The sequence below is a fragment of the Salminus brasiliensis genome, chromosome 1 (genome assembly GCF_030463535.1).
Source record: "Salminus brasiliensis chromosome 1, fSalBra1.hap2, whole genome shotgun sequence".
In the NCBI taxonomy this organism is placed as follows: domain Eukaryota; kingdom Metazoa; phylum Chordata; class Actinopteri; order Characiformes; family Bryconidae; genus Salminus; species Salminus brasiliensis.
In genome coordinates, this window is record NC_132878.1 from 98057004 (window position 1) to 98075085 (window position 18082).

An 18082-nucleotide genomic window follows, 5' to 3' on the forward strand; every position below is an offset into this window, starting at 1 on the left:
CTTATTGTCCTCTCTTCTACAACATTTTCCTCAGTTTTCCTTAAGTCATCCTTTCCTTTATTTCTTTAGGGAGAAACTCTTTCTTTGTCACATTGTTCAATTTGCGATAATCTACACAGAATCACTAAGCCCAGCATTTTTTCTGATCTAAAAGCACAGGGGCTGCCCAAGGGCTACAACGCTACCTTATGATGTACCCTTCCAACATATCTTGTAGTAGACCACAAGTGTTGGGGGGTACTGGCCCTGGACCCACCCAAACAATGCCCACTTTGATTACCCCAATGCACACCGTTTATCACTATATACCCTATATAAGTTCACTGGCTGTTTATAGTGTAAGCCATAGTTTTTCTTTAGCCCTGTCCAGTTCTTTATCCTGAAACCATTCTTAACAAATCCTCTCTGACAAACATTATCAACTATACATTTAAGGCCCATACAGTTCACAGTGTAAAAGAAAAATACTTTAGAGACTGCCTTGGCTTCTACCTACAATTAAAAACTGCAATAGATGTATTATCCCCATGTGGTCAACAAAAATGTTTTTTGTAGTGTTCCAGTCCTTTTATTCTACAGCTAAAAATTGTACTTGTTGCATCTCCATCTGGTGACGCCACTAAAAATTGTAGTTGTTGTTTATTTAATGTCTGTACACTTGACAGTCTTTCATTGCCCTACCTTGATGGCTATACCCACCCCATCAAATGGTACTCAAGTGGCTTTCATAACAAATGGCATTATAATTGAAGGTCTAGCAGCCTCAATTGGTTCCTCGTCATGCATACTTACCAAAAAAGGGCAGCAGTGGCTCTGCGGTTAGAGCACCTGGCTATTGATAACAGGGTGGTGGGTTCAATACCTGGGCTTGGAAGCTGCCACTGTTGGCCCCTTGAGCAAGACCCTTAACCCATCCTGCTCTCCCGGGTGCCACAGCAATGGCTGCCCACCGCGCTGTCACTGTGTTTGTTTGATCACTAGTGTGTATGTGTGTGTGCGTTCACTGCATGTTTGCGTTAAAGGCGGAGGCCAAATTCCATCTGTGTCCAACACTAACATAGATCCTTTCGTCTATGCCAAAAATTTAATACCTATAGAGGGAAAGGACTCATTTAACCTTCAGTTGAACAAATATATCCCTGTGGTTCAACTGAGTTGTCAGTAATCTCAATTTCAGTTGTCAATGTCTAAAATTTACAATTTCTATTACCACAAATATCAAAATATTAAAACATGTTTAAAACAAAAAAAGTCCCATGTAGTCCACAAATTCCTTAGTCCATCAGGGGAGAAAATCTCAAGGGGAAAAATTGTCCAAAGTTTGCTCTTTGATGCAACAGCCTCAGTCAAGATGCATCAATTCCAACTGACGAAAAAGAAACTAACGAAAAAAAAGGTGATATTACTAATTCAGTAAAATAAAACTTACAAAAACAGGAAGGATAAAGGCACCCTAGTACATATAGACAGGGGATGGCTAAGTCAATACATAATTTCATATGATCTTTTTCCCTAACCATGTACATGTTACACCCAATAAGATAGACACCCCACAAAAAAAACAAAAACTCAATACACAAGTACAAGGGCAAAATATGTCTGCTGAACTGGAGTAATGCCTGCCTTCATTCTTGTAGTGCTGCTGCAAACACAAACACTCACATGAACAGACAGCAGCCCCCACTTACAACACACAGCAACCGAACAATGACATTGGTACCTAACTCGGCGAAAGAGTGAGTCGTGACCTTGCTCCACCTCTAGATTATGCAGCCCTTCACTGGTCAGTCTATCCCACTTACTCAGCGATTCGTGCAGCTGCCTATCAGGTCACCATCTGCTCAGTTTGTGTACTTATTGATTGTGTGTGCAGCTCCCTTGTGTAGTTTTGGTGTGCAGGTTTAGCTTGTAGCTTTACTGTGCAGCTCAGTAGTATCAGTGGGCTATGTCACACTTGTTCTGGTGAAAGGATGATTTCATTGTGTTTAACATTTTAACATTTTAGACAAACTTGATCTCCTCTTCCAGATGAAGATGAAATCTGGGCAATATACCATGATTTGTATCCATTACCATGATGTACCCATTACGTTTTTAAAATATCAGCTAAACACTAGTTTAGGGTCAATTTCCAAAACCCCATAGTAACAAATTTCAGTGCTACAAAAATGTCTGAGAGAAAAAGAAATTCCGAACCCTAATTCATCTCTGTTTAATTCACTAACCATATAAACAGTTCAGATATAGTGCATTGTTAGTACATTGAGGTCTAGGTAAATAATGAATATTGTTCAGTTCAGCTTACCTTAATGCCAGGGAAAAACCCAACACAGTGGAAATACTTTTGGACCTAACTATATAATAGAATACCAAAAGTCAAATGACTTGAAATATGCATATAATAAATGCATTTTTTCAGTTGTAAACCTGACATCTTACAGCTCAAGTTGCTTCATAATCATGTTGATGCTTCACTGACTGTAAAAAAGAGAACTGTGTCTGAAAAACTGCTGTAGATGTAAATTTGGTTGAATCTGGCAGGACAAACCTTACCAGAACTATGCAATGCTGTTTAACCGGTGTCATATTTGTGTACAATCCTGTAAAAATACTCTTTTGTCTCTGTCCACATGCTTTTTTTCTTTCAGGGACATGCCCTTTTGGGGGTGCTATACTGACTGTGGGGGGAGCTTAGAAATAGCAATTACCAGATAATGCTGCATTAATCAAAGGATGAAAACTATTTTATAACACATTGTGTATCATGGTTTTTTCGCATGCTGGTGGGACCCCATGTTGTGCATTAGCTGCTCTTTTGATTTTTTTCGTCCAGTCCTTTCAAAGCTATTCTTACACACACACTGAGGAGCCATTATGAAGCCTAAACCCTGCATAGAGGGGTTGAGTAAATGTGGTATAGAATGTGTGTAAGTGTGTGAGTGTGTGTGAGTGAGTGAGTGTGTGTGAGTGTGTGAGTGTGTGTGTATCAGAGGAGATGCTGTAGAAGGACAGAGTGCCGGCCGGACAGTCCACATACACTCCTACTCTCTTACAGCTGGAGGAAGGATGAAGGAGGTCTGTGGAGTCATTATTGTGCTGAACAAAGAACCCGATTTCAGAGCAGACCAGACTCCAGGACTCTTCATTCTCTCCAAACTCACAGTCTGATCTCCCTCCTTTCCTGCTGATGGTTTTATAAGTCAGAGCTATAACAGCTCCCCTCCTTCTGCTCCACTCAGCCTCCCAGTAACAGCGTCCAGTCAGACTCTCTCTACTCATCACCTGCAGACACTCATCAAACCTCTCTGGATGATCAGGATACGACTGCAGCTTCTCTCTCACACACACCACCTTTCTGTTCCCCTCACTCAGAGAGAGACGTGTGTGTGCTGTGTTTGGGTCCAGTGTGAGATCACAGCCGTCTGAACACAAGAAGAGACATTAGAGGAGGAACACTTTACATTTACATTTACATTTATGGCATTTAGCAGACGCTCTTATCCAGAGCGACTTACAAAGTGCTTTGCTATTTACCCAAGAAAACCTTAGCTAGTTAGAATAGACTAATAATTCAAAAGATACCTCTAAGCTTAGACATTGCTAAACACAATACAATAAGGTGACCATAGTACTCTATTCGTCCAAGTACTCTCGGAAGAGGTGGGTCTTCAGCCTGCATTTAAAGACAGCGAGTGACTCTGTCGTTCGGACACCCAGGGGAAGCTCGTTCCACCACTTTGGTGCCAGGACAGAAAAAAGCCTGGACGCTTGTCTTCCACGGGTTTCGAAGGATGGCGGGTTGAGCCGAGCCGTACGTGAAGCTCGAAGGGCTCTTGGTGCGGATCGGGCACACTGCACTGATAGAGTGTGTGTGTGTGTGTGTGTGTGTGTGTGTGTGTGTGTGTGTGTGTGTGTGAACTTACATTTCTTTAATCCAGGTTTGATTCTGATCTTCCCTCCATGTTCCACTCTAAACACACACACACACACACACAAACACACACACACACACACAGACAGATCAGGACAGTAAGATTTTCTCTCCTTCAGTGTTTATATATATTTCTCTCTCTCTCTCTCTCTCACCCAGACACTGGAACATAGGAAGGCTTCCATAGCTGATTCGCTAAGTGCAGATACAAGGGACGTTGATTAGATCTCATTTTTGGGCCGGAAAAGAAGTCATTCAATTAATAAAAGTAAATAGACCCAGCGGAAGCTTGTAAATGAGCTGTGATTTACAGCCCTATACAAACAAGTACATGTAGAGTTGACAAGTTGGCAAGTTTAGCAGTTTTATAAGGATTTTCCTCAAGTATCACCTGATGATAACAAGGTTTTAGTGCAGGCAGTGTCTATGCAGGTGACGCTACAATACACGGCTAATTGTCTCCCAGTTGTCTTAAGCATGAACTATGGGACAACAAGCTGAGTGAAGTTCTGATACACCTTGGCGAGAGCTTGGTGATATAACTGATAAATGATCACAATAAAATATTTCATTTCAGCCAATATTGATAATTATTGACATTATAATTGCCTATTTTAATAAAGTAAAATGTAAATATGATCAGGCAGGACAATGCTTGCCAGAACTGTGTAATGCTGTGTAAAAACCTGTCAAATAATTTCTTGTCTCTGTCCACATGCTTCTTTTACTTTCAGGGACATGTCCTTGTGGGGGCGCTCTGCTGACTGTAGGGGGAGCTCAGGAGCAAGAAATACCAGATCATGGGACAACAAGCTGTCTGAGTAAAGTTTTGAGTAGAGCTTGGCGATATAGCTGATAAATGATCACAATAGAATAGTTCATTTCAGCCAATACTGACAGTATATGTTGATTAATATTTTAACCAATTTAACCACCTTATTTATTAAGGTACACAAATATTTTAATTATTAACTGTCATGCTTTACACAGACTGTTCTCCCTCCTGCCATCAGGAAGAAGGTACCGCAGCATCCAGTCACACGACCAGACTCTGCAATAGCTTCTTCCTCCAAGCCATCAGACTTCTCAACTCCAGAGACTGAACTGATGTTTTTTCTGTTCCATGCACACACACACACACACACACACACACACACACACACTCACACTCTCTCTCTCTCTCTCTCTCTCTCTCTCTCTCTCTCTCTCTCTCTCTCTCTCTCTTTTCCCTTAAAGCAGACCATGGAACACACTGAACAACATGGTTGACCGGGATAATTCATGGCACCTACCAGTCTGTGGACTGGGCTTTAGAAGTCACAGCCCAGGTGCCGTGAAGTTTTGTTGGACCTCTGGCTGGAGCTCTGGGATTGCCCCGAGGGAGAGCAAACCCATACAAATTTGTTGTGTGTTTGTCTTAACTAAGCTTTTGCAAATTTATTTTATAGTTTAATATTATTATTTAATTTAAATATACTTACATTTCAGTCAGACTTTAAAAAAACAACAAAACTGCAGGACTAGAGAGCTGACCTGTCCATTTTTATCCACAATTTGCACAATGCACTCATTTTCTCACTCCATTTCTTACTTACATTTATTAAATGATTGGCTCTCATAGCCCGCTTCACTATCAAGGGATATGATGATGATTTTTATAAGCCAGACGTTTGTTCATGAAACCGAACTTGGTGAATTTGTGGTTTTCTGGTAATTCGCATTAACAGTGAATCTATCCAACATCATATCATAAAAGTTCTTATTTCCATTGATGTGTCTATTGTGATACATATCATTATTGTTTAATCATAAAGGCTTTCTTGAAAGACCAATCATAGGAGTGAGGATATTTTCATCCATACCTGAGTGTGTTGAGTGTGCAGTGTGGATCCTCCAGTCTGGCAGACAGCAGCTTCACTCCTGACTCTCCTGGGTGGTTGTAGGTCAGATCCAGTTCTTTCAGGTAGGAGGGGTTTGAACTCAGAGCTGTAGCCAGAGAAGAACAGCCTTTCTCTGTGACCATACAACCAGACACTCTGCAGAGAGAGAGTGAATGAGAAAGAGAGAGAAAGAGAGGTCAATTAACAGTGAGAGAGATGACACACTTTGTATCAGACAGTTTCTGACAAATCAAGAATCTCCCTAAAACACTTTTTAAATATAGTAGCTGGTAATCACCTGGCTGCTAATTACTGCATTATTAAACAGCAACAACAATTATTTTTTACTTTCAGATTTAAACTTTTATAATTCACCCCTGCAGCTTGTTCATAAAACTGCACAAATATTATTGTTTGCCTCAACACTTCTGGTTATTTGAACATAAATATTGGGACACCTGCTCATTTATTGTTGTTCCAAATATAAGCGCATTAAGAATCTGTCCTGCTTGGAGTAAAAAAGCACTAAAAGCACTAAACATACTGTCCAGGGAAGACTTTCTACTATATTTTGGAGCATTACTGTAAGGATTTGATCATATTCAGTGACAAGAGTGTTATTGAGGTAAGGGGGTTGGATGATCACCACCTCACTTTATCCCCAACTCATTCCAAAAGTATCATAATTCCTGGCATTAGGCATGATGCCCATAGGTTTGTTTTTTCTGCTTCAGCAATACTTCCATATAGAAATTTGATAAGCTTAGTTTACGCTTCAAGAAGCAAAAACTATCTGAAAACATGAGGAATAACTGCTGAGAGAAACCAAGACTAAAAAAGAAAGAAAGAGGAAAGAGGAGAGAAAGAGGAACCAAATAAAACTTAAAATCAGTAAAAGCAGAGTTAAACATTTAGAGATCATTCTAACACCTGTGGAGGTGCATATACAGTATATTTACTGGCCACCTCGCACTACACTGAAGTTTTGGGTTAGTCATGCTAGTAAACACCCACACAGGACAGCAGAAATTGGTTAATCTGGCCTTGTTAAGACTATAAAATGTCATTCACTTCTCTGCTATACTTTAGTCCTATGCCATCGTAATGATGATATGTTCAGTCTTCCTGGTTTATTTTAGGACTGTACTTAATTTGATCTCCTGATTACTTGGAAATGGTCTGTACTGTGGTGCTTGAACTGCAGTTTAGCAAGCAGGCTATTGGTCCAAACATGACATAACCTGTTGCATTTTGTTGTTCACTTCATCCTCTCAGACACAGAAGTTTTTATCATCAGCGCTTGTGTCTGTAGTACAGCAGTTATTCAGAGTAGAAGCTGTACCGAGCTGTGTGTCAGTCATTGCATCTGCCAGCCTAATCGAGATGGATAAGCATAGGTTAGCTTAGTGAGTGGGCTACAGATCCACCACCACAAACAAATTAAACATCATGTAGAAATTCCACCTTAAATTTGTAGCTTCAGAATGATGCTGATGTTTCACTGACTGTAACAGGGAGAATGGAGTCATTAGTGCAATATTCTGTAGTTTTGGGTTACCAACAACAAAAGCATGTGAACTGTCCATGGTGGGAACTGGTGGGGTCAAAGCAATTTGTATTTACAGCAGTGGCATAAAAGTGAATTATAATTCTTTAAAACTTAATTATATAATTATAATTATAAAATTATAATTATAAAACTTATAAACTTTATAAAACTTATAAATTCAATTTGCTGTCCCATCCCTACTCAGTAATGCTGGGTTGGATAAGGAATGCAGTTCAACGAACTGAATATAAGGTTGATTAATTTGTGTAAACTTGTGGCTTCATTAAAAATCAAAAAGAGAAAGTCTCAAAAGTGGAACTCCTTCTCTGGGCTGTACTGGATAGTTATAAAGATATGCATGAAAGTAAAATGTTAAAGGAAAGAGAGGAAATACTGATATAGTAATAGAAAACATGCTAACTATTATACAGAAAGCTCCAGTTCCACATGCTGATCCATCACCAACATGGACATGCAGCTCACCCACTACTCAGGAGCAGATTATAATGAGTTAAAGGAGACTAAGAAAAAGCCTCTGATTGGATCACAGATGAGCTGTTAGGTCAGACTGGGTTCATTAAACACTATAAAACCAGTTTTCATTTCAGAATGTGTTGTGAGGTCAGAGTGAGTAATCATACATATCACTACACTATCACAGTCCAAAGGTTCTGATTAATGTGTTTATGAGGAAGAAAGACCTCATCAGAAATCTTTCTAGACAATCTAAAGACGACTGCAGACGTTAGAGAGTTGGTCTTTGTTCAGTTAGTGAACTCTAGTGACCTTCACTAGAAACTTCATCTTGTATATTGATATAAAAACATCTTAGTAAAGCTCTGAATCTCACATCTTCACATTTATCATTTCAGAATGAACTGACAGAAACACTGACCTGAGAATCTGCAGTTTACAGTGTGAACTCTTCAGTCCAGCAGAGAGCAGCTCCACTCCTGAATCCTGCAGGTCATTGTTACTGAGGTCCAGCTCTTTCAGGGAGGAGTTTTCCAGCTTTAAAACTGATCCCAGAGCTTCACACATCTTTAGACCAATGTTACACAAAGCTAATCTGCAAAATGAGAATAAATACAAAATATTTTACATTAGAATATACTTAAAGGGAACATTTTAATGAAACAAGAAGTTGCTCATTTTATTGGCAGCAAAAATAAGAAGTGACAAAATGTTTGCCCTAAGTTAACCAAAAGCTAATCTGATAGTCACAGGACATCAATACAGTAAGATACAATTGACTACAATACAGTACACTTTTACACCACCACTTATTACTGTTACACTGGATACAGAGAGTGCATGAATTACATGCAGCAGTGCCAATAATTGTGTTATGTGGGATTTGTTAAGTCCTACCTCCTAGTACTCCATAGTCTGTTTTGACCCAAGGTGTGTACAAACAGTTAGTAAAACAGCATAGAAAGAGATCATGTTTAATTAATAATTCTGTTATCTAGAACTCTTCTTTTAGGATACATTCTTTCAGCTCTAGCATTGGAGAAATTGAACTCAGCCTGAACTATGAGATCAATTCATGAAGATAATGAGACATATTGGTATAAGGTATATTGGTGAAGTGCTGAATTTCACTTATATTTAAAAATCTAAAATTAATTGACAGAAACACTGACCTGAGAATCTGCAGTTTACAGTGTGAACTATTCAGTCCATTAGAGAGCAGCTCCACTCCTGAATCCTGCAGGTCATTGTTACTGAGGTCCAGCTCTTTCAGAGAGGAGTTTTCCAGCTTTAAAACGGATCCTAGGTTTCTTCCACAAGTCTTTACTCGAAGATTACACAAAGCTAATCTGCAAAAGGAGAAAAGCACAACAGTTTTATCTTGAGAATACACTCAAAGAAAATTTTTGAATGAAAACTAAAAGCAATCTATTTTTGACATCACGTCAGGCCCTCGTTATCGCGCCCTCTCCTGGGGCGATCTCGAGCCGCTACCCTCAGGCCCAAATAAAGACTTGCGTTTTTTTTACGTTCATGTGTGTCAATTCACTGACTCATTCATGTTCATTTATGTTCATGTGTGTTTGGTTCAATTCGTTTATGTTCAAATGTGTTTTGGTTCGGTTGTTTGAATTCTTTGTTTGGTTTATGAGTTTCACCTGGGACTGGGGGATATTTAAGAAGCCTCCACACCACCATTCAATGCGGAGAATCGTTTCGTTTGGGACCTCGAAGTTTCACGAGAGGTTCCCTTGACTGTAGAAGTGTGTTGAGGCCAGTTTCTGCTCATAGTTCTCGTTCAGGAGCAGGTCAACCCCATTCAAGGCAGTATGCTGCAGTTCCAGGTTTGATCGGCCTAGGCATTGTTGCTCAGTAGCTGGTCCCCCAGCTCCCTCCCCTTAGTCAGTGCAGCGCTGTTTTAGCACAGTTTACGTAAGCCCCTGTTTAGCCCAGGCTCTGCCTGTAGCATTTCATTCTGTTTCCTCCTTTGGTTTCTTCCTAGCGCTTACCACTCTCGCCAGCTCAACCGCTAGGCCCAGGTTCATTTTTGGCTTGCCCTCTTGTTTGCCACATTTGTGTTTTGTTTGTGTTTATACCCCTTAGTTGCCGCTTTGTTTGCTTTGTTTTGCAAGCAGATTAATTCATCTGCTTGCTTTGAGACCATCTCTGCGAGTATTCGTCTGAAAATGTGCAGTAGGTTATCATTAATGCTGATGTTACCATTAACCCAAAGTTAACATATCAACCAAAACTTAAAATGCTTGTCAAAGAACATCAATATAGTAAGATACAATTCAGTAAAATACAGTACACTTACATCTCCACTCGGTACTGTTACACTGGATAAAGAGAGTGCATGAACTCAATGCAAGGGTGCCAATAATTGTGTCTTGTGATTTTTAAAACCCCACCTCAGTAACTCTTAGTCTGAACAGTTAAAGTTAGACAAAACAGCATTAAATGGTTAAACACTGGCTTCTTAAGGCCTGAACACTGTCTGAGCTATATTGTCAATTGTTGATGATAATGAAGACCAACACTGACCTGAGAATCTGCAGTTTACAGTGTGAACTCTTCAGTCCAGCAGAGAGCAGCTCCACTCCTGAATCCTGCAGGTCATTGTTACTGAGGTCCAGCTCTTTCAGGGAGGAGTTTTCCAGCTTTAAAACTGATCCCAGAGCTTCACACGTATTTTCTCCAAGATTACATGAAGCCAGTCTGAAAAATGAAGAATGAACAGATTTTACAATAAACTGAAAGAGGAAGATTTGAATGGACAGATAAAGAATAGAGAACAGAATTAAACTGAAATACAGCGTCCTTCTAAAGTCCTGGAGTTTCTTTATATAGAGATAGAAAACATGCAGAAAGCTCCAGTTCCACAGGCAGAGTTAAAGCAGAGGAAGCCTAACAAAAATAAAGGATTAAGTTAAATTATGGAAATAAACAGTAATGATGCTAGAGCCCTCACAGCGGGGTGAATGGGTGACATCTCAGCGGCGTAGCCAGAAAGCTAAAACATGCTAGGGCTAAGGCCAAAGCTAGTCCACCTTCACCTTCAAAGCTGTAACACCTTCACTTCTTTTCAGATTCTCTACATTAATATATCAAATCCAGCCACAAATAAAAATGCATTCACACGAATTAATATTTATAGGCCTCCAGGGCCTATAATTTTGCTGCAGACTTGGCAATGTGCAGCGACAAGGTTATAATAGTAGGAGACTTTAATATTCATTTTGATCCATTAACAAAAGGTGTTTGCATCGATCTTAGATTCTGTCAGCATCATAGAAAACATAACTGGACCCACACATTACTGTAATCATACCCTAGATTTAGTCCTGACCCTGGGTGTTAGCATTGATAATCTAAATATTGTACCTTAAAGCTCAGTAAAGTCAGATCATTATCTAATCTCCTATGAGCTACATCTTAGGCAAAAGATGTAGATCGGCCTCGCTGATCGAGAAAAACAATCCCAGAATACTTGCCCACAGTTGGTACTAGGGGTCCCACCTATCCCTTTTCCCATCAGCCCTTCCCGCTTCTTTGTTCACCAACGCAGCCTGCAGCCACCCTCCGAGCGGACATTGTAAACCAGCTCAACATCCCAGTCGAGCCGCTTGAGAGACCTCTCCGCATGCTTGTAGGCAGGTCAGGGGAGTATACCAGGATGTCATCCAAAAAGGCCACCACGAAGCGTCCGAGGTAGTCTTTAAGGACGTCATTGATTAAAGGCCTGGAAGACGGAGGGGGTGTTGGCCAACCCATACGGCATCGAGCGGACATTGTGAACCAGCTCAACATCCCAGTCGAGCCGCTTGAGAGACCTCTCCGCATCACAGCCCTGGACAGGCACCCTATCGGTTCAAGACCCATAACCCATGTCACCACCAAGGTGAAGCTGGCTGCCAGCTTGCATCACAAGGAGGAGACCTCCCTGATAGTTCTCCCGGTCTCTGAACATGCCCTGATCCTAGGTTTATCTTGGCTGAGCCTATACACCCCCCACATTTCCTGGCCCGAAAGGGAAATTGTGTCCTGATCCCTGTATTGTCAGGATCACGGTCTAGATCTAGCCGCCCTTCGACTCCTGTCTATCACAGTAGAGAGCCCCAAACCTGAGGTTCAGGTCGTCCTGCCCCCAGAGTACGTAGATATGCAGGATGTCTTTAGTAAGACCCAGGCTACAAAGCTTTCTTCCCATCGCCCACATGACTGTGCCATAGATCTAGTCGAGGGATTCTTGCCCAAGGCATGGATCTACCCCCTTATGGGGGAAGAGGAGCAGAAGATGGAGGAGTACATCGTGGAAGCCCTAGCACAAGGTTATGTCACCCCTTCTAAGTCTCCAGTAGCCTCTGGGTTCTTTTTCATTCAAAAGAAGGGAGGGGGGCTACGTCCCTGTATTGACTATCATGTCCTAAATGCGATAACTAAATGCTACCCCTGTCCTATGCCCCTGGTCCCTTCCGCCCTCGAACAGTTGCGTGGTCCCTGTCTGTTTACTAAATTAGATCTGGGGAGCGTGTACAACCTGGTGCGCAAAAAAAGAAGAAAGAACCACTAAGAGGAACTGAGACTCAGAAGTGGAACTTCAGTCTCTCACTGACCCGAGAATCTGCAGTTTACAGTGTGAACTCTTCAGTCCAGCAGAGAGCAGCTCCACTCCTGAATCCTGCAGGTCATTGTTACTGAGGTCCAGCTCTTTCAGGGAGGAGTTTTCCAGCTTTAAAATTGATCCCAGAGCTTCACACGTCTTTACTCCAAGATTACACAAAGCTAATCTGCAAAAGGAGAAAAGCACAACAGATTTTACTTGAGAATACACTAAAAGGGATTTTATAATGAAACAGGAAAGTGAAATGAGTGGAAGAAAATAATATGTTAACCCAAAGCTAAAATAGAAACCAGAAACTTAACTGCTAGCCATGGTATAACAATATAGTAAGATACAATTTGCTACAATAAAGTACACTGTTACACTCATTACTGTAACACTGTATAAGGCATGAATGCATAAATGTCTACACTGTGGTTGAGCCTCTAACTTACTTAGTACCTCTGTTTCTTTAAACAGTGCTTTAAAGCACCTATACTTGCTACTCATGATTTCTCTCAACCAGTTCTCTTAGGTTGATGCGAGTGCAATTAATGCTGGGTCAGTAGTTTTAAAAGAGGATGGTGAAGGTATACACATGTGGACAAAATTGTTGGTACCCCTCGGTTAATGAAAGAAAAACCCACAATGGTCACAGAAATAACTTGAATCTGACAAAAGTAATAATAAATAAAAATGCTATGAAAATGAACAAATTAAAATCTGACATTGCTTTTCAACCATGCTTCAACAGAATTATTTAAAAAAGACTCATGAAACAGGCCTGCACAGAAATGATGGTACCCTTAACGAATATTTTTTTGAACAACCTTTTGAGGCAATCACTGCAATCAAATGATTCCTGTAACTGTCAATGAGACTTCTGCACTTCTCAGCAGGTATTTTGGCCCACTCCTCATGAGAAAACTGCTCCAGTTGTCTGAGGTTTGAGGGGTGCCTTTTCCAGACAGCAAAAAATGTTTTCCAGATGTCCTTCCAAAGATGCTCAATAGGTTTTAGGTCAGGGCTCATAATAGTCCAGAATAGTCCAATGTTTTCCTCTTAGCCATTCTTGGGTGTTTTTAGCTGTGTGTTTTGGGTCATTATCCTGTTGCAAGACCCATGACCCGCAACTGAGACCCAGCTTTCTGAAACTGGGCAGCAAATTTCTCTCTAGACTCCCTTGAAAGTTTTGAGATTTCATTGTACCCTGCACAGATTTAAGACACCTTGTTACAGATGCAGCAAAGCAGCCCCAGAACACAACAGAGCCTCATCCATGTTTCACAGTAGGGACAGTGTTCTTTTCTTGATATGCTTCATTTTTCCTTCCATGAACATAGAGCTGATGTGCCTTGTCAAAAAGTAATTTTTTTGTCTCATCTGTCCATAGGACATTCTCCCAGAAGCTTTGGGGCTTGTCAACATGTAAGTTGGGAAAATTCCAGTTTGGCTTTTTTATGATTTGATTTCAACAATGGTGTCCTCCTTGCCCGTCTCCCATTAAGTCCACTTTGGCTCAAACAACAAAGGATGGTGCGATCTGAAACTGATGTTTCTTGAGCTAAAAGTTCACCTTTAATCTCTTTAGAAGTTTATCTGGGCTCTTTTGTTACCATTCGTATTATTCATCTCTTTGATTTGTCATCACTTTTACCTTTAACATGCTTGTCTATCATTTTCTTTCTAATCTCATGAGACAACTTTTTCCTTTGCTTCCTCTGGTCCATGTTGAGTGTGGTACACACCATGTCACCAAAACAGCACAGTGACTACCTGTAGCCCTATATATAGGCCTACTGACTGATTATAAGATTGTAGACACCTGTGATACTAATTAGTGGACACACCATGATTTAACATGTCCCTTTGGTCACATTATTTTCAGGGGTACCATCATTTTTGTCCAGGCCTGTTTAATTGGTTTATTTTTTTAAATAATTCTGTTGAAGCATGGTTTAAAATCAATGTTGGATTTTCATTTGTTCATTTTCATGGAATTTTTATTACTTTTGTCAGATTCAAGTTATTTCTGTGACCATTGTGGGTTTTTCTTTCATTAACGAGGGGTACCAACAATTTTGTCCACATGTGTACAGGGCTTGATGGTTATTTACATCAAAACATTCAAAAGTATTGTATCACTGGGCTCTAGCATGACACAGCCAGTCCTAACCAAGTCATGACTCTATCAACTGAGGAGGGGCCTGCTCTGGGGTGAAAGAGAGGTGAGCGTCTAGGCAGGACTCCACTAACTTCAGTTCTGTGGACGTCAGTACTCTTTTCAGTATATAAGGCACAGGCAGAATCAAAAGTATTCAGACAGCTTTGGGGAAGTGCTGGCTGTCTCAGGCTAATACATTATGTTACATAGTGCCTTAGTTTTTAAGATAAGATAAGATAAGATAAGATAGTCCTTTATTAGTCCCGCAGTGGGGAAATTCGCACTTTATATTCTTTGTACACTTTATGGGACTGTAGCCAACCTCCTGGATGTGGCTGCATGAGGAAAATTGATAACAAATCAAATAGATGGATTATACGAATGGTAACAAAAGAGCCCAGAAATACTTCTACAGAGATTAAAGGATTCAAGCTCAAGGAACATCAGTGTCAGATCGCACTATCTGTCATTGTTTGAGCCAAAGTGGACTTCATGGGAGACGACCAAGGAGGACACCATTGTTGAAAACAAATCATAAAAAAGCCAGACTGGAATTTGCCAAACTGCATGTTGACAAGCCCCAGAGCTTCTGGGATAATGTCCTATGGACAGATTAGACAAAAATGGAACTTTTTGCATATCAGGCACATCAGCTCTATGTTCACAGATGAAAAAATGAAGCATATCTAGAAAAGAACACTGTCCCTACTGTGAAACATGGAGGAGGCTCTGTTATGTTCTGGGGCTGCTTTGCTGCATCTGGCACAGGGTGTCTTGAATCTGTGCAGGGTACAATGAAATCTCAAGACTATCAAGGGATTCTAGAGAGAAATTTGCTGCCCAGTGTCAGAAAGCTTGGTCTCAGTCACAGGTGTTGGGTCTTGCAACAGGATAATGACCCAAAACACACAGCTAAAAACACCCAAGAATGGCTAAGTGGAAAACTTTGGACTATTTTGAAGTGGCCTTCTATGAGCCCTGACCTAAAACCTATTGAGCATCTTTGGAAGGAGCTGAAACATGCCGTCTGGAAAAGGCACTCTTCAAACCTGAGACCACTGGAGTAGTTTGCTCAAGAGGAGTGAACCAAAATACCTGCTGAGAGGTGCAGACGTCTCATTGACAGTTACAGGAATCGTTTGATTGCAGTGATTTCCTCAAAAGGTTGTGCAACAAAATATTAAGTTAAGGGTACCATCATTTCTGTCCGGGACTGTTTCATTCATTGGTTAATTTTCATAGCATTTTTATTAATTATTACTTTGGTCAGATTCAAGTTATTTCTGTGACCATTGTGGGTCTTTCTTTCATTAACCGAGGGGCAGCAACAATTTTGTCCACATGAGTAGATCTCCTTGTGTGTTACTGTTAACAGACATTAAACATATAACAATTTTTTCACAACTAAAAAGGAAACATTAGCTATGCTATTATTGCTTTTTAAATATGTCTGTTATATTGTTCACTGACTGCAATTCTTTGTGATTTTAACCAGAATGTATAACCAGAATCAATGCAATGGGCCTTTTTCCCTCAAGAGTAAAAATGGGAGAATAAACCCAAGAAAGCTATCAATAATGTAGTTCCAGTCATTCATGTGTAGGAAGTGTGGTTATGATAGAGACTTTTGGCTGTAAATTGTAAGTAGTTCTCAAAAAACATATATACACACACACATCATGTAAGGAGTGAGTGACGCCTCTGTTATTTTGTCAGAGGAGATTCGACTGATAGGTAGTTAAGTGGTTTTGTTTATTTCTTTTCTTTGGCACTGTCCAGTGTCTACCCAAACTGAAGCAACATGAAAACTGTAACTTATACCCAACATCACTGTTCATATATTTCTTGGAGGCACTGTTGTTGGTGGTGTCTTTACTGTCTACTGTTTCAACACATCCCATGTTGAATCCTCTTTCACCCCAAGCTGCCGTCTTAAAGGGAATGTAAAAGTATACTTTAATGATGCCTGATTGGTTTGATTTCACATTTTCATCTGTGCAGCAGAGGGGTGAATCATAGAAAAATGTGTCTTTGTGCCAAACAAACATACAGTGCCATTAAATCATTTGTTCCTGAATATATTTAGTATGTTTATGTAAAAGAGTTAAACTACAATTAATTAATTTATACAGTAATGTATATACAATATGTATTCAAATACTGTTTAAAAGGGCAAAAGTGTAATCATTAAGTAAAAGTGTAAATTAAGTATTATTAATGATTTTACCCATTGTAAATGTTGTATGATGAAGTAAAAGAATATTGTAAAATTGTATAGTGAAGTGTAAAGCTTAAATCTTGTATCATAAGGGCCAGTCTTCTCGCTAATTTGTACTGGTTCATTTTTGGGGGAGATGGGGTGGGCCTCCTGACTTATTCCATGTGAGGTCATTATGGAGCTTGTGAGATGTTTCACCATCATTATCAAGAGAATAATTTTTAATCATCTAGTTATAAGTTTAATTTGCTTATGTAAACTGATGCCTGTTGAGAGCGGTGCTCCCACTCATCAGACCAAACCTGCACAAATCTTTCTATTTTACCATTGATTTAATTAGTGATTACATTTCCCTGCACTGAATAATGTTGCCATTGGTTAAATTTGCATATATTCCTATTATTAACATATGCATTTACTGTCAGAAACACTGACCTGAGAATCTGCAGTTTACAGTGTGAACTCTTCAGTCCAGCAGAGAGCAGCTCCACTCCTGAATCCTGCAGGTCATTGTTACTAAGGTCCAGCTCTTTCAGTGCTGAATTAGACATGAGCACTGATGCCAGTGTTCCACAGATGTTCTTACTGAGGCTGCAGTGATCCAACCTGTATATTTGAAATTATAAATTAATTTTCACAAAATCAAAAATAATCCAAGGTCCCTCAACCTACAAAGCAAAACATATAACATTTGCATGCATTACCTGTAGCTGGCAGTATATAATTACAGGCTAAATGCATATAGAAGCTGTTTTTTTTTTCAAACTGCATGCTCACATTGTTTGGAACAGGTAGTTACTGTCAGTACCACAATTACTGGCACCATTCATAAACACGGTTATGACAAAATGTCTTTGTTGTTTAATAATTACTTAATATACTAAAATTAAAATACATTGGTTATCTATCTATTTAATATTTCATTTTTCAAGTTGAAGACAAAATGGTACATTAAATAAAACAGTAACAGCAAGGAACAACACAATAATCAGCCAAACAAAGATGCAGACATAGATCATCTTAATGCAAACCCTGAAGGGACCTTTATTACCACAACCTGTCACCAAAACCAAAACTAAATTTAAACAAACCTAAATAAAAAAGGCTCTACTAGGGAACAGGCTCTACACCGGGTAACTCAGTTTGGCTTTTTCTTTGCCGTGCACTCACTGGTCAGTTTCCTCCTTTTGCATATTGCTACATTTTACAAAATGTGCTTACAGTCCATACAGTCATGCATTTACATATAACATATACAATATG

The 18082-nt window shown here is 39.9% G+C and overlaps 1 protein-coding gene across 1 annotated transcript in view; it reads right to left on the minus strand.

The window, feature by feature from the left end:
- The window catches only part of LOC140570027 (NACHT, LRR and PYD domains-containing protein 12-like), a 39076-nt gene continuing 20994 nt past the window's right edge, over window positions 1-18082 (minus strand). The window contains exons 4-11 of the mRNA XM_072692588.1: window positions 17255-17425; window positions 12451-12624; window positions 10379-10552; window positions 9007-9183; window positions 8256-8429; window positions 5794-5967; window positions 3924-3970; window positions 1-3422 (exon numbers count right to left, since the gene is read on the minus strand). Coding sequence (XP_072548689.1) covers window positions 2851-3422; window positions 3924-3970; window positions 5794-5967; window positions 8256-8429; window positions 9007-9183; window positions 10379-10552; window positions 12451-12624; window positions 17255-17425 — 1663 coding nt within the window. The 3' untranslated portion in view covers window positions 1-2850. The remainder of the gene's footprint in view (window positions 3423-3923; window positions 3971-5793; window positions 5968-8255; window positions 8430-9006; window positions 9184-10378; window positions 10553-12450; window positions 12625-17254; window positions 17426-18082) is intronic.